The sequence below is a fragment of the Zalophus californianus genome, chromosome 14, assembly GCF_009762305.2.
Source record: "Zalophus californianus isolate mZalCal1 chromosome 14, mZalCal1.pri.v2, whole genome shotgun sequence".
Lineage (NCBI taxonomy): Eukaryota > Metazoa > Chordata > Mammalia > Carnivora > Otariidae > Zalophus > Zalophus californianus.
The window spans coordinates 35,494,621-35,521,621 of NC_045608.1; the positions used below are offsets into that span (position 1 = coordinate 35,494,621).

At 45.3% G+C, this 27,001-nt stretch overlaps 1 protein-coding gene across 10 annotated transcripts in view; it reads right to left on the reverse strand.

The window, feature by feature from the left end:
* MTCL1 (microtubule crosslinking factor 1) overlaps positions 1–27,001 on the reverse strand; it is a 120,063-nt gene that overhangs the window by 15,361 nt on the left and 77,701 nt on the right. For 4 of the 10 annotated variants that reach the window (XM_027576617.2, XM_027576616.2, XM_027576626.2 and 1 more), the window contains 5 exons: positions 19,474–19,566; positions 16,831–17,061; positions 15,434–15,631; positions 7,377–7,544; positions 3,810–4,064 (listed from right to left, as the gene is read on the reverse strand). In XM_027576617.2, coding sequence (XP_027432418.1) covers positions 3,810–4,064; positions 7,377–7,544; positions 15,434–15,631; positions 16,831–17,061; positions 19,474–19,566 — 945 coding nt within the window. The remainder of the gene's footprint in view (positions 1–3,809; positions 4,065–7,376; positions 7,545–15,433; positions 15,632–16,830; positions 17,062–19,473; positions 19,567–27,001) is intronic. The other 6 variants (XM_027576622.2, XM_027576618.2, XM_027576624.2 and 3 more) reach the window with 4 other exon arrangements.

Sequence of the window (27,001 nt, forward strand, 5' to 3'; positions counted from 1 at the left end):
CAATTGAAGCCTTAGTCCAGGAGCTGGAGGTAAGTTTGTGGCCTGCGCATCATCAGGAACCAAGCCACATAAAATAATGGAGATGAAGGACTTTTACTCATTTTTAGTCATTTCTGAGACAGTGGATTATCTTCATTTTCTGAGAAAGATGGAGATTCAAGCAGCCAGAGCTTAAATGTTAGAATATGAGGCAGGGTCACAGTTGAATTAGGAACAAGCCAATCACTCCAGGTTTCAGCTCAGCCCCTCTGATCTCTACCTGCCCCTCTGCCCCAAGGCACAGTCCTTCCCAGTTCCCTTAAAGATGCTAAATGTTTTCTTTAACACACAAAAAACAACAAAAAGGGAAAACTTTTTATTATAAAGTTTATCTAATGCATGTCAGCGCAATTTAGTTCTAACACATGATCATCTCTAAGCTATTTTGGGCAAGGAATTAAAATGCAAGAATCACACTCGGAGCTGTAAATGTGCACCGAGGGTGTGTGTGAAGAGGAGGAAAGAATGACTAAGTAGGAGGGCTTTGAAGGAGCACATTCTAACTCAGCACAGTGGGTATTCAAAAATAAACACAGGCAGCCAGGAGCAATGCGCACTAATGCTGGTCAGTGTTAGGTTTCCTAAAAATGAACTGGAATGGGTTTAGCTGGAGGTATCTGGTGCTAAGATGCCTCTGGGATGTTGTAATAGAATAATGGGTCCTTAAAAGGATAGGGTTTCTTAGGAGAGTCATTTCAAACCAGCCATCAGCACCCACTGTACTTTGAATCCTGCAGTAGAACAACTTTTAATGCAAGTAGAAAACTGAAAAGACTTGCATTTCAAATAATACAGGAAACAATAAACCCTCCACAGTGTCACCTTACCTGAACTGGTCAAAAGAAAAAAGGTCACTTTGTGATCGGGTTTTAAAAGAATGGCCTTTCAGGTTGTAGAGGCAGCTGATTTAAGGAAATTACTGGAAGGAGACTAGAATGACACATGGTCTTTCCTTTAGGTCTTCAGTACAGCGGCGAGTCCTATATCATCTGCATGCTAACTGGGAACTTAATTCTACGGAGAAATGTAGTGTGACTCCATAAAAGTTAACTATCGCCCAATCAAATCTGGACCGGGACAAGGGATGCTGATAAGATAGATGGCATGTGTTATGTGACCTTAACCACATTCCCACAGTCCTCTGTCATATAAAAATGCCTCATGTGGCGCAGAAATTATGTAGGAATTTAATGACACTGGACAAGTACGAAGCATGTGTTCTAAAAGTGGAAAATGGATTTAGTGTTACTTCCTTCACCAACTGTATTAGGTTATCAAAGTCAAGGTTACATGGCTCACCAAGTAGTTAAATATCAAGAGCATATATTATGCAGAATGTTCACCTGTATTCCTTGTTTTTCTATGGAATGTGGAGCTAAAAATTAACGAACGATAAATGAAATCCACACACACACACACACACACACACACACTTTGGTTAATTTCCTCTTTTGCAGAGAATGACTATAACTGCTTCGTCTAATTTTTGGGGTTGGGCACAAGATTTATAAAATCTTCTTTTAAAATGCTGACTATTTGGGGGAAAAGGCTGGGTTTATTTTTGAAAGCCACAACTGCATATCTGAAGCATCATTCACTGGCAGTAAATCTTCTCCTAAAAACAGCAGTGAGATCATTGTGCAAAGCCTGTGGGATTCACCCCACAGATTTCAGGAACAGATGAACGCCTGGAACCCACGAGTCTCGAATCCATTATGCTCAGAGATGTTAACCTTGAGGACTCAAGTTCTGAGGCTGTTGGCTCGGTAGAACCGCTCTAGTCCTGACTTGGAAGACTGACCTGAATCGGAAATGGGGTTTAGCGCATGCCCAATTTTACCCTTCAAAATACAGTCTTAAAATGGGGTGACTGCTCCTCCCCTGGTCATTAACTCTTCAGAAGTTCACTATCATCAGATGTCCTACTATTTTTTCCTTTACTAGGAATTCCTCATTCCCAAAAGTGAAACCCTAAAAGACTTGCTTAAATTATATCCAAGCTGTGACTTCCAAAAAGGAGCTATGACAAGACCAAAGAGCCCACAGCTAACAGGCAAAGGGGACCCAGAAGGGCTGTGGCAGGGATTGTGATGGCCTTGCTGTGCCACAGGAGAGACAGGGTGAGTGCTCTTGGAGGGAAGGCCAAGAAGGAACCTCCCTGATAACAAGGTGCCTGGAGTTTCTGAAACACTGGTTAACTAAAGCTGGATATGATAAATCTGTGACCGTTTTTGCCCCTGCAATTTCCACCTAACCACTGATCTGTTCAGGAGAGCACAGGCACATAGGGGATCTAATATAGAAGATTCTTCTCAAATGATGCATTTCTAGGCCAAGCAGGAAGCAGCCACCTTTCTTTTGACTGACTTTGGGAAATTTTGAAATGAACCACATTAAATACCAATATGGTGTGACTCAGTTGTGTGAGTAATCAAATCTAGGAAGAACTTCTGCACCATTCTATCTGAAGTGTGCCTTCTCAACTCAACAGTTTCTGAGCCAGGGGCTCCTGGCTTTTTTTAGTCCCTTCACCTTCTCTCCCTCCCCAACAGCATGCAGAAACTAACTTTGGCCATTGCACCAGCATAACACAGGTATCACATCTGGGGATGATAGAGCATAAAAGGCTCCCACATCAATGCAGGCAGTATGGGTATTTGTAGTAGAGTAATAAGGTTATTTTTCCTGAACTCATTTTCTTATTGATTAATACATTACCTTGAGGCCTCATAAATTTTTAAGTGTGACAGGCTGAAATAAAAAAAAAAAAACAAACAAAAACCATGTATGCTATGTAAAAATCCAGCCAGAGAAGAATTCCAAAACTTTATCAGTTTAATGTGAAAATTTAATTTGTGCATCACTCAGGCATGACCGCAACTACGCAAACTGTCTTAAGCTGACGCAATGCAGAGAATGATTCTCTGGGAGGTAGAAAAACAACTCCCCTTCTCCCTCTAAATTCATCTGGGTGTTTGCATTGTTTGTTTAGCTGAAGAGGATGAGCTACCAGCTCCCTCCCCTGATACGGTCCTCCCTAATCACAGCTCAGCAATATCCACAGCAGGTGCAAACAGCCTGATTTCCAACTTAACTGAGCAACCTCTTTACTAATGGGCAGCAATCCCACTCAAGCTGGAGCAGCCACTGTGACCACATCTTTAGGGGCAAACTTAAAAGGTAGTTTGCTTTTTGGCAGGAATCACACCTTATAAGACCTGAAAAAACCTCATGTTTCAAGTTTAGTCTTTAAATTCCTTCAGGGGGCGCCTGGGTGGCTCAGTCGTTAAGTGTCTGCCTTCGGCTCAGGTCATGATCCCAGGGTCCCGGGATCGAGTCCCACATCGGGCTCCCTGCTAGGCGGGGAGACTGCTTCTCCCTCTGCCTCTGCCTCTCTCTCTCTCTCTCTCATGAATAAATAAATAAAACATTTTAAAAACTATTAAAAAAATAAATAAAATAAATTCCTTCAGAATATTAGCGCCCCCCCCCCCCGCCCACCCAGCCCTGACCACAGACATACCACACGTATATACACACACAAGGAAGTTACCTACAGACTCTGCAATGAAAAGATCTGTGTAATGTAAGGGCTGAGTCTGGGTCTCCGATGCTAGAATTCTATGATTTTTTTCTTCTTCCTCAGGAAGCCCATGAAACATTAGCCTGATATATATATATATATGTTTTTTCCATGTGCTCTGATCTCCAGGTCAGTTTAGTTGTCCATATTCTCTTCCCTGTTCGCTGGTGCCAGGGTGCTCCCTTACCTGCTCTATTCTGCACAAGAGCTCCTTCTTCTGCTGTTCCCACTCCTGCCGGTCTCTGTCCAGCCGGTCGAGAATTTCCACCTTCTCCCGGTTCCAGTTCTTCTCACTGTGATGGATCTGCCAGCGCAGGTCCATGACCAGGCCGTGACTGTCGGCGAGGAGCTTCTGGTGCGTCTCCCTCTCCTTCTTGAATGCTCCTTTGCTGTCGGTGGAGGCGCCTACTTCTCCCAAGTTCTTCTCAGTCTTCTCTTCCAGCTGGCAAGGAGGAAAGACATAGACCTTAACCCCTGGCAAATCTTACATCAACAGGTGAAGAAAATCACAGGACACTTGCATATTATCCCTGGAAACATGTTTAAGCCAAGATTTGACCAATCCTATGGAAAAAAAAAACAATTCTCATTTTTAAAGTCTTAATAATGAACATTTGACATAGGGAGTCACATAAAATGTAAAGCAGTGAGTCCACTTAGCTTCCTGCAGTCTGTTTCTCAGCTCCACTTCCTGACTCAGTTACCACCATATCTTGCCTGCCCTTATATTGAGTTCCTTGAGGGCAGGTCCACGTCTGTCCCTAAATCCTCAGCCCCCACATGGAAACGAGGGATGGAGCATCGGTGGGACCTACCAGTCTACAATAAATATCCATTAAACATCCCTGAGATTAAATACCAAAACAAACAAATGAGCAAAAAATTTTCCATCTAGACATATCATAGTTAAACTGCTGAAAACCAAACAGGAAACCTCGGAGGCAGACAGACACAGGACACACAGACATGAATGACAGCACACCTCTCCTCTGAAACTATGCAAGTCAGGGACGATGGAGTGGCATCTTAAAGGGCTGAGGAAGGGAAAACATCCACCTCGATAGACTTCTATCTATGCTTTCAAAAATAAAGGGAAAAAAGGCTTTTTCAACAAATTAAAAAAAAATCATTGCCAGCAGACCTGTACTTCAAGAAATGATGGAAGTTTTCAGGCAGAAGGATTAGGATACTAAAAGACACTGTGATCTACACAAAAAATGAACACTGGAAATGACATAAGAAATACAAGTAAAAGCTCACTTTTCCCTATTTTTAATTGCTTTAAAGTATTATTGAGTGGCTAAAGCAAAGCCAGTTGCAATGTATTGTGTTTATAGAAGTAAGCCGTGGCAACAAGAGCAGAGGATGGGAGGAGGGAGCTGGGAGCACACTGTTGCTGCAGAACATGATCGATTTTAGTGAAAGAGCAGTGAACATAAAGATGCATTTTTTCCTATTCTAGTTCAGCAGACCTCTGGATTTTTACCTATGGACCATGTTACTCCATTCAATTCCAATGACTTCTAATCCATTCTCTTCCTCCAAGCCAGGATAATCTTTTACAAATGTAAATCAAAATGCTTTACTTCCCTGATAAAATCAGGATTAATGTTTCAATCTTCTGCACGTTCTTTTTTTTTAATTTTTTATTGTTACGTTAATCATCATACATTACATCATTAGTTTTTGATGTAGTGTTCCATGACTCATTGTTTGTCTGCACGTTCTTCTTTTCCCTCATACCCGACCAGGTGCAGCTCCTCAGATACACTTACTCCTTTTTTTCATGATGCTTTTTTTGTCTGAAACATTCTTTCTCTCCTTTTCCATGTACTTACTCCTATTCATCTTCTGAGACTCGTTCTAAGCAGGACTTTCACAAACAACCCCTCCCTGAACCCTCAGGCTGAGGTATATGGCCTGCACACCCCTATTTCCTGACAGCACTGTGTATATAGGCCTGGTGGGGCACTTATCACACTTATAAATTACAGCCCTTGTCTGGGTCTCCCAGTGCACTGAGAGCCCCTTCAAAAAATGTCCTCTCTGTTGCTGGATCCTTGGCACCTAGAACAAGGCCTGACTTGGGGGTTAATTGAAGGAATCACAGATTTGACCATGGACACAACATGGCCTCCACTGAGATAAAATACTTAACTTTTGGTAGAATTCACCTGTCTTGCTTTTAAGTAGAAGAAGAGTAAAGATGGGAGTATTATAAATAAACTAGCTTTAGCCCACATTCATTGCTTCCTGGGCTGCAACTGTTTCAGAAACTTCTTAAAATGATTTGGGCGGAAGATGAATCTTTACCCATTACCACCTGGCTTCTAAGTCTGAAGTCTTAATTTTATTTCTTTGTGTCTAGTGATTCTCCCTGAGGCTTTCTGTATAGCATGTGTGTGGGTGGCTACCAGGTTTCTCTAAAACAAAGATGAAATATTTTGAAATTGGCTCATATCAAAGATTAGGCCTCCTTTCTTCAGCTACACTTACATCTTTGAAAATATTTAGCTTTCTCCCCCATAAACATATTTTAAAATAGTTTTAAAGGCAGCTCACCAGAGAGCATCTTACTCATTTTGCCTCCACGGCTGTCTCTGCAGGCTGTGCACTAAGAGAAACAGGGCATCTCGTAAGAATCTCCTACCAGGCAAGTAGGCAGGATTCAGAACTGGGTCAGCGGTTCCACCAGCCTGGCCTGATGCTTTGGTTTTGCTCTGCTTTGCTGCTTCCTCTGTGGAAAAGGCAGTGTCTGTGCTCTCCCGGGGGCTGTGAGCCTGAATCCACTGCCCCCCAGGCCAGCTGGCCATGCAGCTGAACTTGTGGGTACCAGGGGGGTTGTTTTCTTTTGACATGACAGGCTCTTTCATCTTTTATCAAAGCCATTTGGAAGATGTCTCCTTTCTGGGCAACTTTTTTTTTCTTTCATGACCTAGCCAATTCATATAAAATTTTAATTACTTTAAGATTTGCCTCAAAATAGGGCTTAGAAAGTAGATTATCCAAGATGCACAGACTTTTCCTCCCATCATGATCAAGGGGTTGGAAGAAACCTGGAGAAACAATCTGAGCAAGTGGACTCAGGGCAGGAGGTGATATTGCTTTTAAGGGTCTCCAGGGCACGTCGTGGAAGGTCTACGAGCTCTTTTCAGTACTGGGAGAGGTCTAAAGGAACGCACGTGCTCTCCTTTTCCAAAGACAACTAAGCCACAATCTGCACTTTCTTTGCGCCTGTCTGAACTATGAAGTGGTGTTCTGATCACCACTTCATGCTGGCCATCCTCTGATGGGGCTAAATACAGCCTTGTTCAACGCAGAATGAAAAAACAAATGCTACTGTCAAAAGGTGCTCAGTAGAGACTGTGTTTCATACTTGGGAGAGGGACTAGGAGGGAGAAGAAGGTGCCTTGGGAAGGCTGGGAATTTTTTTTTTTTTTTTTTTTTTTTTTTTTTTAAGGAGGCTCCATGCCCAACATGAAGCCCAACACGGGGCTTGAACTCACGACCCCGAGATCAAGACCTGGGCTGAGATCAAGAGTCAGATGCTTAGCCAGCTGAGCCACCCAGGTGCCCCGAGGCTGGGAATTTTAAGGAGACAGAGAGCAGGTAGCTGTTCTGGGCTTTCCCCTTGGAGCCCTAGCTCTTTGGACAAAGATCACTGTGGATCTGAGGAACTGTGCCTTCGCCCCACCCGGCCCAGATGGCAGAGGCCCCGCAGAGCTGGAGCGGCGGAGAGCCCACGGGCAGGTACCTGTTCCAGGCGGCACTTGAGCGCGGCCCACTCCACGTCCCAGGCAGCCTTGTCACTGGCGTACTGCTGCTGCAGCTGCCGCCGCGCATGCTCGTCCTCCCGCAGCTCGGCGCGCAGGTCCTCCAGCAGGCTCTTGAGCGCCCCGAACAGCTGCTGGTTTTCCACCACCTGAGGGAGCGAACATGGAGTTGGTTCTGCCCCCTCATGTAAAGGTATTCTTTAGGTCCTGGCGTCAAGGTGGTGCTGCGTTGTGTCCAAGGTGCCATTGCAATCGGTACAGAACAGGTGAAAAGTCTGCAGTTAGTGGGACAGAGCCAGGGGGTCCCTACGCTGCCAGCCATCAGGCTCCCGGAGCTGAGACTGCTAAGGGCCTGGTGGAACAGGAGCGGGGCTGGCGCTTAGGGCTGGTGTTCCGGGCCCAGAAGCAGAAGGGAGGAAGCTGCGGGAAGCCACAGGGAGCCCGGAAGCCAGGGCTGCAAGGAAGCTCCGTGTGATTTCAGACATCCGCAGCTATGGTTGGAGATGCAGATCTGGCAAGATATAAACACTCACCTATCTTGCTGTCATTTTAGTACCAGCCATTGAACCAGAAGAGAATAAAGGCTCTGTGTCTCTTATAAACATAGGGTGGTCATACTCTGACTTGGATGGATAAGCATGGCCACGGGGGGAGAGGGCATTTGAGCTTTAATCCAAGTCAAACGTAAACGCTTAACTTGTTCACGAGGGCCTCCTCATGGTCCCCTGAGACAGAATCACTGTGCCCCTCCTTTCAGCTGCAATAACCAGCACCTACTTGTTCTCCTGTGCCTCCCTGACCACCCCATGGTGCACGGGGCACAGACAAACCCGACCTGCTCCCACGTTTCCAGTGGCCCACACAATGCTCAGCTCGTGTAAAGTATGCAAACAGGTCAGATAAATGAAAAAGGGATTTTTATCACTAATCTGCTTACACCTAAAATATATTTTATTTTCTAAAACTCATCCTGCTCTTTGAAAGCACATTTCCAAAACCATGACTGCTATCTTTGTACGTTTCAGCATGGGCATTATATCAGAAAGCCCTGTCCAAGTGAATTAAATACTGAATCAATTATGATACCTGGATAATAAAAGCACCACGAGCTCCAACAGAAAACTTTAAAAGTTCATCACGGGCTCCCAGACCGACTGGTCTCAGGGCCATCTTGTTTGGCGCATTTACGAGGCCGGTAGAATCAAAGCTCTCTCAGTCCTGCTGGAGTCAGACTGTCTCGACTTTGGGGACACAGAGCCCCTTACTGTCAGAGAGACTGCCCCCTGCGTGATAAGCCTCTCAGGCCAAAGGCAGCAGGACAGTGCCCCCAGCTCTCCTCTGCCACGTGGAGAGTCTGTCATGCTCCTAAAACCATCTCGTTAATCCCCTAAACACACATGCGCAGAGATGAAAATGGACAGCCACATTTGGGAAGAATTTAAGATACTTTGGCTATCTATATGGTTGGATTTAAATAAAGTTGAATTAGAAAAGAGAAACTCCTCTGTATGAGCAGACTTATTATTGAAAACTCCCCAGTTTTCCCTGTAAATTGTCTGGAGTTCTAATATTAGATGCGGTAGACTTTCGATGGGGTAGAAAGGCCTATTTGTTAACATTTATAGCTCTTTGGTTTTTCTCCCCTTGACCACCAATTTTTACTTTAATAGCTCTGAGGCTAAAGCCAGTAAGAGACAATCCAGTTAACGCTTGTAAGATCCAGCAGCTAGAGAGCCTTCTAAAAATGCTACATGTCCCTTCCAACCAAAAATATAAGTAAATTACCACTACACTCAAAGAGATGCTCAGGATATGTGTACAACTGTAATAAATGCAGAACAGTTTCTTTCAACTCTACACCAAAAGTATTTAAAAATTATATAAGTGCAGGTGAGTGAGAAGAAGTATCGCAATAATCTTTTCAGAAATATACATCTTTTGAGTACAGAATTTATTTGAAAAAAACTACATTTTATAATAGATTCATATGCTATTTTCATCTTTGGATTTTAAACTTAAAAATCACTACTTTTTAAGTCAAAGTATTTTAAGCATAAAGTAATGGGACTGATTTTGATCTAGTCTCTGAGTAGTCATCAAATTCTCACTGAAGAAAAAGCAGAAAACCATGTAATCAATTCTTGTATATAATCGATACTTCCCTACAAACCCCACTTTGTGAATATTGTCAGCCTGTGGGGTTCTTAACCCCACAGAAATTGGCTCTGATAACATCAGGACCAGAATTTGTGGTCCTCGGAAGCAGGAATTCACAGAAGAGTCCTTTTGCAGACTGAAATTTTGCTTCCTCTAGAAATAAGTACTTTCTGGCATTAGCAAATATCAGATTAAAGAAAATTAAGCCTTAATGTTTTCATGCACATTTGGGTCAGCGTAATCATCATAATGTGCTATTATACAAGTATAATATTGATCATCATGGAATGAGTTCAAAAATTGCTCTGGCATGAAGGTGGCCAAAGGGAGCAAGAGAGTCCACGGAATGGATGTTATTGGTACTTGTTATGATAATCACCCAGAAGCAGCATGTGACATGGCAAGAAGTCAGCCTAGCTCTCTGCCACTGGTGTACAACACTGAGAATTGATGTCCAAATAAAAACTTCTGAAGACCCAGATGGGCAGGATGTTTCTAAACTTCTTCAGGTACAAAAAACCCAGTAATGAAAAGTAATACGAATTGTCTCTGACAGAGGGCGTGCTAGGTCAGGTGTGCCGATCGCCCACCTGCAGGATCTCATTGGCATCTCACATCAATCCTGGGTGCATTCCATCAAGGCCCCGCCCTGTGACAGAGGAGGAACTGGAGCAGGCTCTCCCTGCTAGGAAGTGCAGAGCACGGACTGCACTCCGGGTCTGTCCCACCCAAGGCTGGACAAACCCAGCCAACATATCTAAATTTGACATTATCCTCTACCCAGGTTTGTTTGTTTGTTTTAAATTTTGCCTAAGAGAAGCCACCTCATCTCTGGAAACAAATTCCATCCCCCAGATCAGTGGAAATACTACTAGTGAGCCATCCTAAAAGAATGCCTAAAAAGTTACTTGTCTTACATTTCTTCCCCGTGGGGACCCTTGCTGGGCAATGTTTGGGGTAAAAAGAGGACCCTAATTAAGAATGGAATCAAGATTCTCTGGGCCATTTAGAGGTCTTTGGGTGAAAGTCTTCTTGGATACAGAACTTTCTGAAACTTCTGTGCCAGGGGCCCAATTATGCAACCTTTTAGTTTATAGATGTTAAGTATAGGTCGATTTCAATCAAAAAGACCAATTTTTTCAACCTCTCCAAGATCAGCTGGTTGGTTTTCTTGCAAAGAGGCAGGATAAAATGGCCCCACCACTTCCTTTTCAGCTCTTCCATGTTCATCTCTCTTGGGCAAGGCTTACAGTAATCCCAAAATTGGGATCAGGAGCTTGACAGTGCTATAAAGTGGTAAACTTTATAACAGGTTCAAGGTTGGGCTTCAGCCAGTAAGACTGCTACCCAAATATACAATAAATATTACTAGTAGAAAGTAAAAAAGGAAGTTTCTGGGAAAGAGAACACACCAAGGTATTTGTGATGCAATGCCAGCTATTTGATAAAATCATTCTTGCCTAAGATTTCTTAAGATAATGTGCTTCATAATTCTGTGAAGGGGCTAAATTACCATCAACCACTTTGCTTGTCTCAGAGCCATTAATTTTGGAGATGAGTTTAATCTAAAGTTGGAACAGATATACTAACCGGCTGCTATGGGCTGACCCACAGAAAGCCAGATGGTCTCTCCTTCCTATTCATCTAGGCTAGCAGACATAGGCAGGGAGTTCCAGAACGCTATGGTAGCTGCCCCCAACCCCCAACACAGGCAGAGTTCCTATTTCATACTTATAAAGAGGGGGCCCTCACATCCTATTCAATAAAGTAACTCCTCTACCAGCAAGAGTCCCAAGACAAGTCCTTTACTGTGAGATCAGTCTGAAAGGATACATTTACACATCCAGCAACATTTTAATAAATAAGCCATTTGTCATTCTTACTTTCATTGTTCCATTCAGATTAATTTTAAGATTCTTTTCTAAAACTACTATCCTCCCACAGATAAAAGAGAATGAGTCACTGAAGACTGGCCATGAAAATCCCTGGTGGAGGGTTAGAGAGATGAGAGATTAATTTATGTACAAAAATCATCTGTCCTTTGGCTGAGAACATACCAGGTGATCCGTGCCATGAGGGCTTCTCGGGGCAGGTCACTGTAATTTTCAGAGAGCTTCCCAAGCATAAATGTGGGCTTGTGAAAGAAGTGCTGGACATATATTTAGTAAGTTATAATGCGGGTTATCAGCCGAAGGCTTCAAGGAAACCAGTGCAGGTGTGATGAAAATCAAGTGGCCACATGGGAAGAAATCCCTTATGAGCAGAGGTTTAGGGTTTACTGCTGACCGTGGCAGACGCTGGGAGGGGGGCGGGGGCCGAAACAGTCCTTTACTGAGTGTCCTCTAGCATTTGTGCTTCTTCACTCCCGTGCCCGTGCTATCTACACAGTAACAGGGATAAACAAAAACACACAGCCAATATAAAATGTTTCATAATCATAAGCTCTGGTCTGGTTCCTTCTATAGAGAGTTGCATGTCTCCTAGGTGAGGTTATAAAGTTACAGAATCTGAAAAATGAATCACCGTACATACGAAATAGAAGGTAAAAGTGATCCAGGCTCAAAAGGAGAGCTTCCTTATTTTACAAAAAAAAAAAAAAAAAAAAAGAAGAAAAGAAAGAGCAGATCACAGTTTCTGACATACAAGGCCTTGTCTGGCAAAGGTGCTCTTTCTGGAAGTTTCCCCATCTTGGGCAAAGCAGAAAGGTGGGCACCAAGGTGAGTTGATGTCTAGGAGGCCCAGGGAGCCAAAGGCACTCTGTCTACAGGAGAGAGGCTGACTGCTACTGAGGGTGGCTTCTGAAGGCCCTAAGCCCCAGACGAGTCCTGGACAAGTGAGTGACAAAGGTCCAGGGGAATAGATTCTACTCGGTCCCAAAACTGGGTCCTGAGGGAGACTCCTAAGTGACCAGCTGTAGTTGAAGACTAACATGAAACATAATTTCATTAGCTTTTGCTCTAAATTTTATTTTATTCATTTATTTATTTATTTTTAAAGATTTTATTTATTTGACAGAGATACAGTGAGAGAGGGAACACAAGCAAGGGGAGCGGGAGAGGGAGAAGGAGGCTTCCCGCTGAGCAGGGAGCCTGATGTGGGGCTCGATCCCTCATGCCCCGAGCTGAAGGCAGACACTTAATGACTAAGCCACCCAGGCGCCCCAAATTAGGTTCTATACACTTATACTTAGATGCTTTAATAAAGAGTATTATGTCCCATCCCTGGATGAAAAAGTAACTTCTCTTCGAATAAATTAATCCAATTCACAGACAATTAGCTAGTGGAACCACAGGGCCATAATGCTGGCACTATTAGTCACCTTGCATTAAAAATCTTGATTTTGGGAACTACCAGTAAGCATAAAATGCAGGGGGGTAGCCTTAGGTCTCAAAAGCTTAACGTTGTGGCCAACGTGCTGGAGCTCAGTGAGAGCGATACAGTAAGCTCTTGCATATTTTCCAGTTCTTCCAGAAGGCCGGGCAAACGGAAAGTGCTTTCTGTTCTCGAGGACAACCGGGTCGCTGCCACTAGATCACTAGTCCTGGAACTAAAAATCAGTCAACAGGGACCATTCACACAGCCGAACATTTTCCAACCTGATAACTTTTTATGAACTATTCTCAAGGTTGACTTGATACACATGCATTTTTTTTTTTTTTTTTTACCTCTTCGGACAATGATACATTTTGCCATCTACTGTGTTCAACTGTGAGAATGTTCACTATGACACAAAGCAAAGAGACCAAGGCCTGGGAAATTGTGTCACTGGCGAATTTAGCCTTGGGACAGGAGGTAGGCCACGTTGCCCATTCTGCTTATCACCTTGGCAGGTTCTCAGAGTTGTTGAAAAGGGTGTGGCCCTCTGGGATACGTGTTCCTGCTCTTGTGGGCCGACTGCCTAGCTAATACCCACGCCACAAGAGGGCAGGCAAATCTGCTAGCTGAGAATGTTCACTCCCAGGCACCCAGGTGTCGTACAGTAGATCACATTAATCTTCTGTCCTTGGATGGGCAGCACTGTGCACTTAACTCCTACAGACAGACGGGGCCATGAAAGGCTGCCCGGATTCTGCCTGTCGGCACCCTGTGCTGCAGGCCCCCCGGGTGCCCCTACCACACACCGTACAAAGTGGAAACTCATGGCTCCCACCTTCACTTCCGAGGGGACTAGTGGAAACATCAGCTTTGGAAGGAGGAGGCAAAGAGAGATGATGTTAAAATACACTGAGTGTGAGGTTCCAGCTGAGTGACTTTACATTATTTTCCACCCCCAGGGTAACATTTTCCATGAGAACTGTTTGGAAAACCAGATGTGTTACATTTTTCCCCTTTTGCTAAGTATCTGGACGCATGGGTGGGAAACACCCAGCACGTGACCTGAGATGCAACAGGTTTAGGGCTAAGTGGCAGTCAGCAGATGCTATTTGAGTTAATCACAGATACTTTATAGAACGAACTGACATCTCTGAAAAATAATAAAAGTGGTAGGTTTTCGAGGATTATTTGCAAAGTAGCATTTTATTTTCTAACTAGATCAACTGCTGGAAAACTCATTCCATGTGCTAAAATCTCCCCAGGGACACTGGCATAATGACAAACTTCCTAAGAAGTGTAATTAAACATTCATTTGAAAGTATAACATCGTTCTTGAGCCATATTTCAGGGGAAATGAAGGGCAGATGGGCATGCAGAGAAAACAACTCTTTAGTTGTGAAAATCTGATTTGTCTATGAAGAGAAAGCAGACGGGGGGGGAAAGACACACATCCCCTAGGCCTGGGCTCAGACATCAGGACTTTTCTCATTTGGATCCGAGCCAAAGATCTGATGACAGCCCTCTCCCACTCGACCTTTTGCGGCTCTGGGCCAAGGGAGGAGCTGCAGCTGTGGAGTCCAGCACACAGGGAGTGCCCAGAAGTGCCTGTGGTCGGGGGGCCACAGCTCCACCCGGGGTCACTGTGCACTTCGGGTCCCCCTGGTCCTGCCCCTCACCCCAGAGCCAAGGGTCTAGGGCTTGGGGCCCCAGGCTCTGCCCTGTAGAACCCTCAAAGAAGCAACTTAGGATTGGATAAGCCTCAGACCAGGAAGTCTGGGAGCAAGAAAGCTTTAACACTGGGTACCTCCTAGGGTCTCAGCACTCCAAACCCACCACAGCTGCTGTTCTGTAGAGAAGAGCAAAAAATCTGGGTGGCATCAATAGTATCTTTTGCTTTATTAAGCAGGGGCCGCCTGCTAAATAATTAATAAATGTGGCATTTGGCAACATTAATAATTATTTCATATTACACACTGAAATCCCATCTCCATATATGCTTTTAATTTTTTTAAGTGTCATCAAATATTTTTATTTCAAGTGGCCCAAAAAGAACCTAAAACACTTCATACATGTTTAGGATTTTAAAAAAATACGTTTTCTTTCCTCCTTACGCATTATGTTGCCAGGTTTGTGATGTTGCCGATGCCCATTCAGCTAACTGTCAACAAAAAAGCCCTGTCCCTTCTTTCTCTGGCCATGAGGAGGGCACTGCACTTGGTAATGTCTCTTTTGTGGAAGAATGGTCAACCTTTCTAAAGCCACAGATTCCTCCACACACCACTCTACATTCCCCCCGCCTTCTCAGGTACGTTTGCTGGCCCCTCCCATTGATCTGATCCTACTATGCCCCTTATTTATACGTGGAAGCCAAATGAACCAATAGGCTGACAATGAAATAGAGTCTTAATGATATGATTTCTAGCACAAACACAGCGACCGGCAACCACAGGCAGAGTTTTCTGATCCCTGGGAACACGAGCATATAAAATAAGATGACACAGATATAGACTAGGACTATCCTCTCTTAGATGTGGGTAGAATGGGGGGCTGGGACCTCGGCACCCACCTGCTTGTGGAGCTGTCCCCCGTGCACAGGCTGCAGCCTCGATCCGTGGTCACCAATCTGCACAGGGGAGTGTGGAGAATGCTCTCCCATTGAAAAGCCACAGCCTGGACCATTGTCATCTCGGTCTGGGCCGTCCCCCTTCGGGTCCCCCTGAACTCCAAGCTCACCCAGCCTGGGGAGGGTCTCTGGATGCTCCCTCTGAAAACAGCAGGAGACAATGATCACAACTCCACCCAAATCCTTTGCTGTGTAGCCTGGTTTTTATTGTTTGAGGGTAATTCTCCCCTTTATGGCTTATCAAGTCTTGACTTCTCAGCCCTTTCCCGAATTATCCTCATTTAGCCCATTTCACTCACTGGCCACCTTCTTCATTTAAACACCACACCGTGGGTACCCAATTGGTCAGAAGAGATTAGAAACTTTACTGTTTTTAAATCATTTTGATAATGAAAAATTTTATGATTTATAAATTATTATTGATTATGGTTATGGTTTTATAAGCTAGAGGAGAAGGAAACTTTACAACCACTTCTAGGCTTTGCTTAACAATGGTTTTCTATGTCAAGGCTATTTGGAAGCAGGTTGAATTAATTTTGGAAGACTCTTTTTCCTCCCTGTAGAAAGAGTATCTTCCCCTTCAGAGGATGACTTAAAATTACATACAGTGAAAAGCAGATGAGAAGTCTTTGGGAGCTAAAAGGAAACCTACATTTATGATGCCCTGAAGCAGCTGACAAAGGAGCCAGGTGTGTGGATGCCCAGCACACACCCACAGCAGTGGCCAGAAGGCAAGGCCTGAAGGAGCCTGCAGAGCTGGACTGAATCAATCAGAATCAATCAGAAAGCAGATGACTCTGCTCTGGTTCTGTGATGAATCTGGGAATGGAGGCATAAGGGGGAAGCATACGCACATTTCAGAGGTGGCAAAACCCTGACCCATCTGGAGCCTAGCAGGGAGCCTTATCAAACTGCAGGGGCAGAACGGGCTCTAGCATCTAGGAACAAAAACTGAAATGGAAAGGAGAGAGAGAGGTTCAGAGCTAGGTCTGACAAACTAGCAAGGCAGGACGAGAGACGCACAGGACCTCAGGGTGACAACGTGCATGAGTTCAGAGGTCAGCAGTGGAAGAAACGGCCGCACAACTTTGCCACAGAGGAGAGTTAGAGACAAGAACTCTGAAAACGAGGCCACGGGACACACAGAATTCTTGGTCTAATATAGAACTGGACAACCTGTTGCATTTCCCATGCCTGGATTGGGCTTGATAAAAACCATCTGAAATAACAGAATGTGACGTTGTGTGTAGGGCGCAGAGGGACAGCAGTGCCTGGGGGTCAAGAACAAAACAGACACAAAGAAAATGAATTCTCCGTGGAGGGTGGGGTGGGGGAGGTACCTCAGCGAAATCCTCGCCTTCCTCCTCCATCTGCTTCCCCTGCCGCCAGTGCTTTAGCAGCCACCTGAGTTTGACGTAGAAAAGGAAAATGTTCTGCTTCAAGGACCGGAGCTCCTGCTGCATCAGATTCCTCTCGTCGCTCCAGGTTCGCTCATGGAGGGTGTTCTGCAAAGCCAGGCTGTGCATTTCTAGTTCTTTCCATCTCAAGGCATAGAGGTGCTCCTCCTCCATCTTGAACGGAGAGAGAGAGACAAGAGTGTGACAGCAGCTATTGCAATTTGCCACCCGAACCAAACCAAGTCTTGGCAAAATGTCACTCAATCTTGATCATGTTGCACTTGGCATGGGAAACACAGACACCCCCAAAGTTCAGGAAACTCCTTGAGATGGGTACTATTTAGAAAACCTCAAGGGTTTTCTGACTCCGAAGTAAACACTATTTCAAACCAAGATGTTATCGTCAATTCTCATTGTCAAGTCTCTCTTGGTGTTTTTGGAGGTCTCTAAACTTCTTCAGGAAAATTGTTTCTCAGATGGACGCCTTGCAGCTGGCTCCCGTGCAGATTCCCCTTGCCCTCTGTGGGCTTGCAAAAGGCACACTGCAATTGTAAGGGGGGGGCAGTTAAGTGGTAACCCTTCCCCTGGGCTTCCTGAGCCTTCTGGTGTGCACAACCCTCAGGAGAAAGAAGAGACAGCAAGCTGATGGAGAGGCCCACAGAGAGCGGGAGAGCGAGGTGGTTGGGTTGGTGGGGGTGGGGGAGCAGGGATTCTCCCTGACGCAAGGTCCTCTGCTGCATATGGTGGGGGGCAAACAGGAAAGTAAGCTGAGAACCTACTTCCATACTTAGGACTCCCCATTCCTATTGGCCAGGAGTAAGTGTTAGGGAAATAAAGCATTACTGAAAAAGAAGTGTTTTCCATTTCTATGCTAAGTTCCTGCTTTTCAACATGGGTACAGGCACTCTTCCAAGCAATAAACAATGATTATGTCGATAATGACTAAGCCAAGTGGTGTGAATAAAATCTCATTGCACAGATAAGGGCACAAGAATAACATCAATAGTAGCTAAATGAAAGCTTTCTGTTCCACAGACCAAAAAAAAGGGGGTTCGAATGCCAGCCTTGTAGTTATCAGCTGTCCTCTCCCGATTTAACACTCCCTCTTGGCCAAACACCAAGGCACTGAGTTTTGTTTTGTCTTATTTTCCTAAAGTACTCGATCAGTGCTCAGAAACCATGCAGATGTGACTACGGCTGCCCGCGGTTGACACCAATATGTCCTTTGCTAGCGCCAGCGAAGAGTGAGAGGCCGCTCTGGGAAGATCCCGGGTCTGCACAGAGACTTGTGCGGCCACCGTCATAATACCAGATCTTTTTTGCACTTCAAGCTGAGAACACAAAATAGTGGGGATTTAATTCACTTTGTCGGCAGCCCTCGGAGTCCCACGTGTTCTCTTCCCTGTTGGCACAAAAGCAGGACGAGCGAGGAGGGGGGCAGCCTACCATACTGGAAATCCAGCGTTTGCAATTTACTTGCAGTATTATGTCAGCCACCGACTGACGGGGAAGGCTTCAGCTTCCTCGGCAGCAAAAGGAAGCTAACTCAAGATGTGCAGAGCGCCTAGCTCATGGCAGGTATGCCAGAGACGCTAGTCTTAGTTGGTGGAGGCGCCGCGCTGGGAGGGGATGTTCTGTTGTCCTCTCATCTGAAGCCTCCTGGAAATGTTCCTTCCTGACCGGCTCTGACCTCCCCACGGCCCTGGTTGCCTCCTTCTTTCTGTTCCATGTCCCCAAGCACATCCCAAGGCCCAGAGTTGGTCCTCTTCCCTCTGATACGTTAGGGAATGTTAGGGATATGTTAGGGAACATCGACCCTTGTTCCCTCTGAACAAGCCTGGATGATCTCTCACCCCCTCCAAACAAGGTCTAAAGCCTCGTCTTCAACACACTCCTTTATCCTGAATCCAAGTACTAGACACACCTGGGACCCTGCTATTTTGCTATTAGCATCTCCGGGGATAAACTCCCTTCTCAAATATGATTTTTGGTGAAGAAAAAAAAAAAAGGTTAAATTATTTAGGAAATGAGTGCTCATGTCTGTGAATCCCTTCTCCTAGCAACTCTGGGAAAGGATTTAACAGATAATGGGTAATTAGCCAGTAACAGGTTATTCTAAGATAAGCTGGAAGAGTTAATAAGGCCGCAGCTCAATTAGTGGCAGTTTTCTGAAGACAACCGTTTAGGGTGAGTTGTTGATATTTCCTATCAAAAAATTTACCTAACATTGAGAAAGCTTACAAATCCGTGGGACAACAAAAGTTATGGACACACTTTCCTGTCCAGGTGCGTGAAGGCCCCTCTTTGATTTTCCTTTGCTGGCTACGGCTGCAGGAAAATGTAGGTTAGACGTTAGGAAGAACTTCCCGAGACCACAATGTAAATAGTGAAAAGCATGTTTTAGAGGAGAAAGATGGACAACTCTCTTTATGAGATGTCCGAGGGGCAGCTCAACTAGACGATTCCCTAGGAGTCCAGGAGCCTGAGTGGGACAGACAGCTCTCTTTCAAATACATCCTGTCATCTGTCTCCAGGGGGCTCCGCGGTCAGAGCCCTGGTTGTGCTGAAATCGGGTTACATATTTACCTTCCGAATCGTGTTTGTAAATTTCTCTGTCTCCTCTTGATGCAGTCTGGTCGCCTGTGCAAGCTGACCCTGCAGCTCCTCTAGCGGTACACTCTGTTCAGGTAAAACAGGGGGCCCTGAGCTGATCGGTGGGATAAAGGAAGGGGTTTAGTGGAAGACGCAGGACAGACATCTGCAAAAGCCAGGGACACACACGGAGCAACACAGCACGGACGGGCGCTGCAGCAGTGGAGTGAGTCCTGTGGCAATTCCCCTGAGGTCCTGCCCGGGGCTCCGGGGTGGTCTGTGGTGGGCAACCCTGGCCACCCTCAACAACCACCTGGGAGACAGGTGCGTAGTGGTGCCTGTCACCTGAACTTGGACCACCACGGTCCCCACCACCCAGGCTGAAAGCAGGGAGCCAGGGTGCGCCAGAGGAGACATGGCCAGCTCACACGAGTTGGTCTCTGAGATTCACCGCCCCAGTTCATTCCAGGTTGCAGCATTCATTTGCTCATAGGCTTAGTGGAGATTTTCCTGCCCCATGGAGGGTGCCTTTGTTTCCTCTGGGCACTCCTACCCTGGGCACTAGGGATAAGCAGGGTGAGGTGCCTTCAGGGACCAGAAACATCCTTTGAATTGCATACGCTGCCTAAGAAGAACTGCACAAAGATCTGCTTTATTACATTTTAGGTTAAAAATAGCTAAAGGAATACTTTTTTATGCCCTTTACTGGTAAAGTCTACCTATTGGTAAAAGCCTGTCTTTTGTGCTTTTATGTCCAAATGGCAATGATCGAGAACTAGGGGCTATTATGTTTTAAGTAAAGTGTATTTTTTAAGAAAGGGAAGTGGTTATATTTAAAAATCTCAGGCATCGTTAAAATCGAAACATGACATTTTACCCACTTGTTTATGCTACTTGAAGACAGGGGTTCATAAATCTGGGAACTAGAGTGGATTGTTGCAATTAAAATAGGTGTCATCCTACTGGTTCATTCTGATGAACTAATCTGTTCTTTCTCACAGAGGACACTGTTCGCTCGTCCTAACTGGATGTGACCTGGGTTGTCAGGACTGAAATTCATGCCCCAAGAACAGGAAATGCAGGGCGGGGGAGGCGGGGTGGGGGGGAGCAGATCTCTTCCTTTAGCACAAGGGATGACCGAGAGCTTACAGGAAAAAGTATCTAGAGACAGAAAATCAGAGACGCTGGGGATCCGCCAACTTTTGGGTAACATTTTTGAAAGCTAGAGATTTAAGCTCATCCTTCTTTCAAGAAATCAAGAACTACTGAGGATGTTCATGCCTCTTTGAGTTGCTCGTTACTAGATATGATTACTATAGACTTTTATATCTACTAGGCCAGGCTTCCGGTTCTGAAAAGAGGGATTTCTCTCCACATTAAATTTATGCCAATGACTAATTTCTTTTTAAGAGAACTACTTTATTGTTTTTTAATATGTGTGGTCTTTTATAGTAATGATTTAATCTTTTCTCCTGTTTGCCTGCCTTTCATAGTTGTGAACACACCTACTTTGTATCTTGAATAGCTATCTGATATTCTAGAATCTGAAGGCCTGTCTTGGAGTGGAACCCTGCCGTCGGCCATCAGCTGACTCTTGATCCAGGTGCGTATTTTTGGCTTGTATGTTTGCCGTTTTGCACTGTGAGCTCATCTTCACTGGGGAGTTAGCTGTGATCCTGTATGTAACCTGGGTAGAGGATGTGCCTTCAGGTGGGGTTTGTGTTTGCAGAAGCCAGCGACAGAACATCAACTCTCCTTTCCCTGGGGACCCCTAGGCCACCGGTGACATCAGTTCAAAGCCTGATCCTGGTGAGGCTGGCTGCCAGTATGGTTATGTGGGGGAGACTTCATGCTGGTAGATGAGCTTCCCTCTACCAGCAGGCAGATGTCTCTCCAGTTGAGGCTTACACAGTGTGCAGCCCTTGGGGGCCCTGGGTCATTGCTCTCTCTGCCTGTGTTGGGCCCAAGGCTCTGTGTCTAATAGCCCATGCAGCTATTAAAGCCCAAGGCTCTGGGTTCCCAATTCTGGCAACTCTCCCCCTAATCTGCTTACCTAAATGCCACAGACACTGCTGCTCTGATGTTCCCTTCTGAAATCAATTCCAACCCCTGAAGATTTTCCTAAATTTTGGGGGGAATTCAGCTACATATTTAAAAAGACATTTTCTATTTTGTGCAGCACTTTATTCAACAAGTACTTACTGAGCACCTATAGTGCTTGGCACTGTACTGGGGATTTACGAGTACATAAAGCTGCCCCAAATCCCTGCCCTCCTGGGGTGTCCCTTCTGGCAGCTTAGGTATTTTGCACAGGAGTGTCTTTAGGTGACCCAGGCTACTCTCTTCCCAGCTTTACTTTTTTCAGTTACTCATTAGTCCATACATTTAAGATATAAAAATCCTCCATATTTGGATACATACGATACTAACCCGAGGCTCCCTACGCAGAGATGTTGAAAAAGGCGTCCTAATCAAGCCTATCTTTCAAGAAAACCCAAGATCTGTTAATTTAGTTTCTATATATGAAACCGAAGGAGTTAGTTTGGTTTTAATCTTAATAAATAATGTACACAAGCTGATTTATTTTAAACAAATATATGAGCCTCATACCTCAGCATTGTTTGATTAAAAAATGTGTCCCTCTGTTGGAACCACGTCTTTGAAAGGTCACAGAAAAGGACCCTTGAAGTCCTACGAAGTTGTTCATCTGGGGCATCTGATTTACCTCCAGTGGCTCCCTGTCATCCACGGAGATGGGTCAACAACAGAAACTGTACGATCATCTTCATCTGCTACACATTTTACCTTACTGTCCGTTTTTGCTAATGGAGTCTTAAAACCCCTCAGACAAGTAAGTGTTCCTAGCTGGGATGCAGTCACTCCAGTGTTACAAAAAACAAAATACAAACATGCTACAGTCAAAGTTTCAGTCCAGAATTATTCCATGGCCACACAACTGCATCAAACCACATACATTTGGAGCCAAGTGTTCACATGACACATAGACCTCCTCTAGAAAATAGATACTTCCCTTCATCACCATTTTCCCAAAGGGTTGATTCTAAAACCCATCCTTTGCCCACTTACCTAAGATTCTGACTGCACATCAAATTCATCTTGACCTCTCTACATAAGGCAGTCTATTGAAACAAATACCATCCTTACTTGATCCCGAGGCCATGGAGACATATCAAGCTCGACGTCACAACCACCTTCCCTGGCAGTGTTCTGAATGCCACCGCCCATGCTTTCCCCATGTGGTTGAGTCCCTACACCAATTTACAATGCGAATTTCCTGGACCTCTTCAGAGAAAGTGGCTTATAGATCATTCTCCACACTTAAGAAGTTACCTGCATCATCTCGAAGCAAAAACAGGAATGCTTTTCGTTATAGTCAATATTAGCAACGCTCCCTAAATATTAGGACTCTCTTCTACCTCTATCCCCAGGACTTCATTTTCTGGTGAGGTTCCATTTTGTTCTGGCCGGTTTTGTTACTGCTTCATCCAAAAGCCGTAGAGGAGGTCAACACATGTGTACACATACTTGGCACAAAACCCCACATCATTTTATCATGGCTGGTATTTCACAGCTGTGGCATGAGGGGTCCCAAATGCTTCATGTGTGTCGTTGATTAAGGGATCAAAGGAGGAGCTAGGGAAGAGAGCTCTTTGAGATTTCTGATCTAGAAACTCGATCCTCTGGGCACGGGCTTGGTTTCATTTATATCTGAAATGTGACCAGGGCCCATGCTTGGCCACTTCTTGTTCAGAACTATTTTTAAGGCACCCTGCACATTCCCAGCTGCATATCCTATACACTGCTCTCTCTTAACAAGTCGGAATCTCTCAGCAGATTTGTCAGGAGCCACAGGGAGGAAAGTCAGGGAAGAAATCTGGTGCATGATATGAGAATCTAGCTAACATCTACAGAGATGAATAGGCACCAGAAATATCTGTCCTTCTGAAAAAAAAATTTTTTTTTGGTGTGCTTGCATTAATGGGTTAGTGGATATTAGTGCATTCTGACTTCAGCTTGTTCTGCCTATAATTGTTTTAAGAGTGCCGTGTGGATATTCCCTTCCCTCCCTAAGATTAGTGTGTGTACTAAGCAGCAGGCCTCCTGCTGCACAGATATGTCATCTCCTAAAATGTTACAGTTGTTCAAAGGTGGTTTTTCCTTTTCTCTTTCTTGGTGTTCTTGCTGCTACTGGTGCTAGTACTAGGAGTAGTGGTTTAATCTGGCCCAAATACCCAAATCTTTCAAAATAGGAATGCACTTTCTCTCCTCTTACCGCAAATATGAAAATCTACATAGGTTTCAGAGAAGGCATTTCACAAATGGAACTTGAGAAATTGATCCTTTGTTAAAACTTCAGCTTAAATAGAGAAAGTTTTTTCCTCTTTTAAGCTGTTGGTACTAGGTGTCCTATCAGCTCCCCACCCCAAGGAACTAAGGGCAGAGCTAAAGGAAATTCACACGTGTACAGTAGTAATCGGCTTGCACAGATAATTAGTAATTTCAAGGACAATGTAAGAGGAAGAACACTGCTCGAGGTATACTGGCTTCAGTCTTGGACTCATGCTAGATGAAAGTGTCTGAATTCACCTTTTCTGCAGTTACGGTGGTGCTCTGTGGTGTCGGGCTGCGTGCATGAGGCTCCACTGGGAGCAGCTTCTGGGTCGGGCTGCCCTGCTCACTGATGGGAGCTCCATGTACCGTTTCCATGAGAGCCTCATTGGAAAGTTGTGGGCAATGGATCTGGGATGTTTTCACTAAAACGCCTTTAAGAGTTCTGCCTCTAGGGCGCCTGGGTGGCTCAGTTGGTTCGGCAACTGCCTTCGGCTCAGGTCATGATCCTGGAGTCTGGGATTGAGTCCCGCATCGGGCTCCCTCCTCAGCGGGGAGTCTCCTTTTCCCTCTGACCCTCCCCCCTCTCATGTGCTCTCTCTCTCTCATTCTCACTTCCTTAAATAAATAAATAAAATCTTAAAAAAAAAAAAGAGTTCTGCCTCTAACATTGTCCATTGTCCAATTCTTTAACCCAGTGTAATACTGGAAGACCAAACTCCCAGCAGGGGACATCCACCCCAGGGACCGAGCAGCTCCTCTAAGACCCCGACTCTGCAACAGATCTATGTTGGGCTCCTCTCATAAAAAGAAAAACTACAGAGCTATCCAAGTGGTCCTACAAAACGTTTTGTCTTTTAAAAAGTATTTAAAAATATAACGTGTTTGCATACATAATTGAGTCTTCCGTGTGAAATGCCGTAGTGGATAAAGAAGTCAGAACAAAGGATGTTTCAGTTCCAGTGAATACTATTCCCCCTTCTAGGAAATGATGTTGTCTGGGACTTGCCTTTCACCATGAGCTTTTTAACTTTCTCACCAAACTTTGTAAAATTAAAGGAAACTGAACAGATGTTTAAGGGAAGCAACAGAGCATGGCAAGAGAGCTGGTGTGCAGTCAGTCACGTGAGTAACCTCGAGTGGACGGCACTCTTCCGAGCAGCGCTCTTCACAGCAGGGTGGGGAGATGGCTGAAGCAGGCCTGGGGAGACCATTCTAGACCCAGCTCACCCACCAAATTCCCGGGGGCTTCATGGCAAGCCGCCTCACTCTCAGACCTCCATTTTCTCATTCATGGAATAGAGGAATTCGCCTGAAGATCTGACATTTCCTTCTGAGCTGTATTGTGCAGTGATCCCAAGTCACCATGTGGCACCAGCTAGCTCTGCTAAACTACCTCTTGTGGAGGTTTATATTCCCACAACACTCAGTTTGAGTCAACGAACTAGGTTTCTCTCCCCAAGGTTGCTGGTTTCCGAAGCTACGCGAGGCCATGCGCATATGTCAGGTAACAGGGAAACTTATCAACGCCCCAGTGTTAAACAACATCTTACCAGCGTTTAGCTAAACAAGGTGACGTGTGACATGCCCTGAGTGATGAACATATGGGAAGGAAGCGGGAGTTAACCTCAAACTGCTCTCCCAGAGAAAGGGCTGCCATGTTCAGCAAAAGCTGTGCTTGTCCAGATCAGGAAACAGCCAGGGAAAAATGAGAAAGGGCTAGAGTGGGCAGAGGAAATTGGGCCCACAACTAGGGGAGCTGTGACAGCCCTTCCCACTTGGCAGTCTTCAGTGGCGGGACACCCTTCCCTCTTTATTATCAGTCAGACTTTACGTTCACACAGCATTTAGCACTGTTCATGGTGCTTTCTCAGCCAATAGCTCCTCAGCTCTGAGAATCATCCACATATAATCACACTAGGCAGGTAGGACAGTATTTTTCTTCCCATTTCACAGATGCAAAAACAGAGGCTGAGACTCGCTTGAGAAACAGAGCTGGTCATGGACAGAGCTGGACTCAAGCCCAGGGTGCCCCTGCCAGAGTAGATTCTAGCACAGCGTGGCATCCCTGCTAGAAAGAGCTAGTGGTGCAGTGTTCACTGAAGACTAGGAATTGTGTCTTCCTGAGGGTGTCAGCCTGGAGATGAATCATTCAATTGTTTTGAAATGTGCATAACTGTGAGTTTGCTACTGCCAAAGCAACCAGCATTCTCAGACGAAGCCCCTGTGTTGGGCACAGGCTGATCGCAGGGGCTTCCTGTAGAAGTTTCATAGAGATATAAGACACACCAATCCTTAAATCCACATTTGTTTTTATGTAAGCTTTTCAAGGGCAGTTTTTAAGTCACTGTGTGCCCAAATCAATGAGGGTAGAGATGTGACGTACTCTCCTACAGGACAAGGGAAGAACCCAGACTGGAGATCTGGGAACTTGGGTCTGGGTGAGCAAGCAGTCCCGTGTGCCCACCTGGGACCGTGGGACCCACAGCTCCTCAAGGCATTGGCCACAAGCTGAGCTGAAAGGCGCAGGTGCGGCTCTACCCCAAGTGCCTCTGTGAGCATCATTTCCTAGTCAAATGCCTGACTTTTTTGCTGAATGAGCTCAGTGTGCTTACAGGAGTGAGTCCCTTGTTTTTGTCACCCCTGCTGTCTGGGAGTCACCAGGATCCCCTGGAGCTGAGCAGTAACACCCCTACTGGGACTGATAAATTAAGAATTTTCATGGTGTGGGGTGCCTGGATGGCTCAGTCGGTTAAGCGTCTGCCTTCGGCTCAGGTCATGATCCCAGGGTCCTGGGATCGAGCCACACATTGGGCTCCTGGCTCAGCGGGGAGTCTGCTTCTCCCTCTCCCTCTGCCTCTCCCCCTGCTCATGCTCTCTCTCTCTGGATCTCTGTGTCTCAAATGAATAAATAAAATCTTTTAAAAAAATAATTTTTCATGGTGCCCTACTCCTGCAATAACCCGCCTTGACCAGCAGTATCAGAGCCAGGGATTCATTCCTTGGTGACACCTGTCTCTGTCGTGGGTAGAATTACTTGCCAGGAAGAGCTTTCACCGACAGGACTGCTGACAACTGTTTCATATGATGGAGTCCCTCTGGTAGCCTTTGTGGGGGCTGGGAGTTTTGTTGACAAGAGGTTTCTATGGCAACAGAGAATGCTGCCGCCCAG